The sequence below is a fragment of the Nicotiana sylvestris genome, chromosome 4, assembly GCF_000393655.2.
Source record: "Nicotiana sylvestris chromosome 4, ASM39365v2, whole genome shotgun sequence".
Lineage (NCBI taxonomy): Eukaryota > Viridiplantae > Streptophyta > Magnoliopsida > Solanales > Solanaceae > Nicotiana > Nicotiana sylvestris.
In genome coordinates, this window is record NC_091060.1 from 27,916,421 (window position 1) to 27,917,581 (window position 1,161).

The window sequence follows — 1,161 nt, forward strand, 5'->3', positions numbered from 1 at the left end:
AAATTATAAAACAAACACACACAAAATAATCAAAAAATTGAATTTGACACGCATAAATATTAATGATAGTTTGGTGCTACTGGGCCTCAAATATCGAGTCTGGAACCCAATTGTTATATATACTTTGTATAATTAAATAATTAAAAATTAAGAATTTAAATTATAAAACAAACACTCACAAAATAATCAAAAAATTGAATTTGACACGCATAAATATTAATGATAGTTTGGTGCTAATGAGCCTCAAATATCGAGCCCGGAACCCAATTGTTATATATACTTTGTACAATCAAATAATAAACATACAATTAATGTTGTTTAATTTACAGTTGACGACATGGACACACCTATATATCCCAGCCCTTACTCTCTTGAGATATTAGTGCTTCAGGGCGATCATAGGTCCGCCTATATATGGAAGGGAGAGTTATTGTCCCAGATTCTCCGTGCTAGGAGCGTGGACGACCTGTGGGATTTTCTGAGGCACAGAGATCTCCACGAGCGTGTAGTCCATCGCCTCCAGGATACGGGATTCTATAGGATTATTGAGATCGGGCGGATACAGGTTGATTGGGCTTTGATCACGGCATTAATTGAGCGGTGGCGACCAGAGACACACACTTTTCACCTGCCCATTGGCGAGGCTACTATCACGCTGCAGGACGTAGAGGTTTTATATGGCCTGCCCGTTGATGGCATGGCCGTTTCACTGCCTATTGCTATGAGATATATGTCGCGTGATGCTTATTTGGACATGCTGCAGTAGCTCACGGGTTTCAGGCCACAAGACGAGACTGCATCGTCGGGTGCTAGTCGGTTGACTTTGACCCCTATTAGACAGTACCTGGAGGTACTCCACCCCGATATCATCGACGATACAGTGGAGGTACATATCACCCAGTATACAAGGTTGTTGTTGCTTCTTCTATTTGGAGGGGTCTTGTTCCCGAACACTTCGGGGAACCTAGTCAGCCTGAGATTTTTGCATCATCTTTAGCTGCTAGATGAGTTACCCTATTACAACTGGGGTGTTGCTGTTCTTGGCTACATGTATAGGCAGATGTGCCGGGCGAGCATGGGTACCCGAAGAGATGTTTGTGGTTTTATGCCGCTTCTATAGGTAACATATTCAAATAATCTGTTCATCAGTTCCAAATCTAC

At 42.0% G+C, this 1,161-nt stretch overlaps 1 protein-coding gene across 1 annotated transcript; it reads left to right on the forward strand.

Annotated features, from left to right (window-relative positions):
• Window positions 1-337: 337 nt before the first annotated feature.
• LOC138889362 (serine/threonine-protein phosphatase 7 long form homolog) lies at window positions 338-766 on the forward strand. The gene has a single exon (XM_070172660.1). The coding sequence runs from the start codon at window positions 338-340 to the stop codon at window positions 764-766; it is 429 nt and encodes a 142-aa protein (XP_070028761.1).
• The last annotated feature ends 395 nt before the right edge of the window (window positions 767-1,161 follow it).

Excerpts from the sequence above, each read along its gene's own strand:
- LOC138889362 (XM_070172660.1), top strand. The coding sequence starts at position 338 with ATGGACACACCTATATATCCCAGCCCTTACTCTCTTGAGATATTAGTG.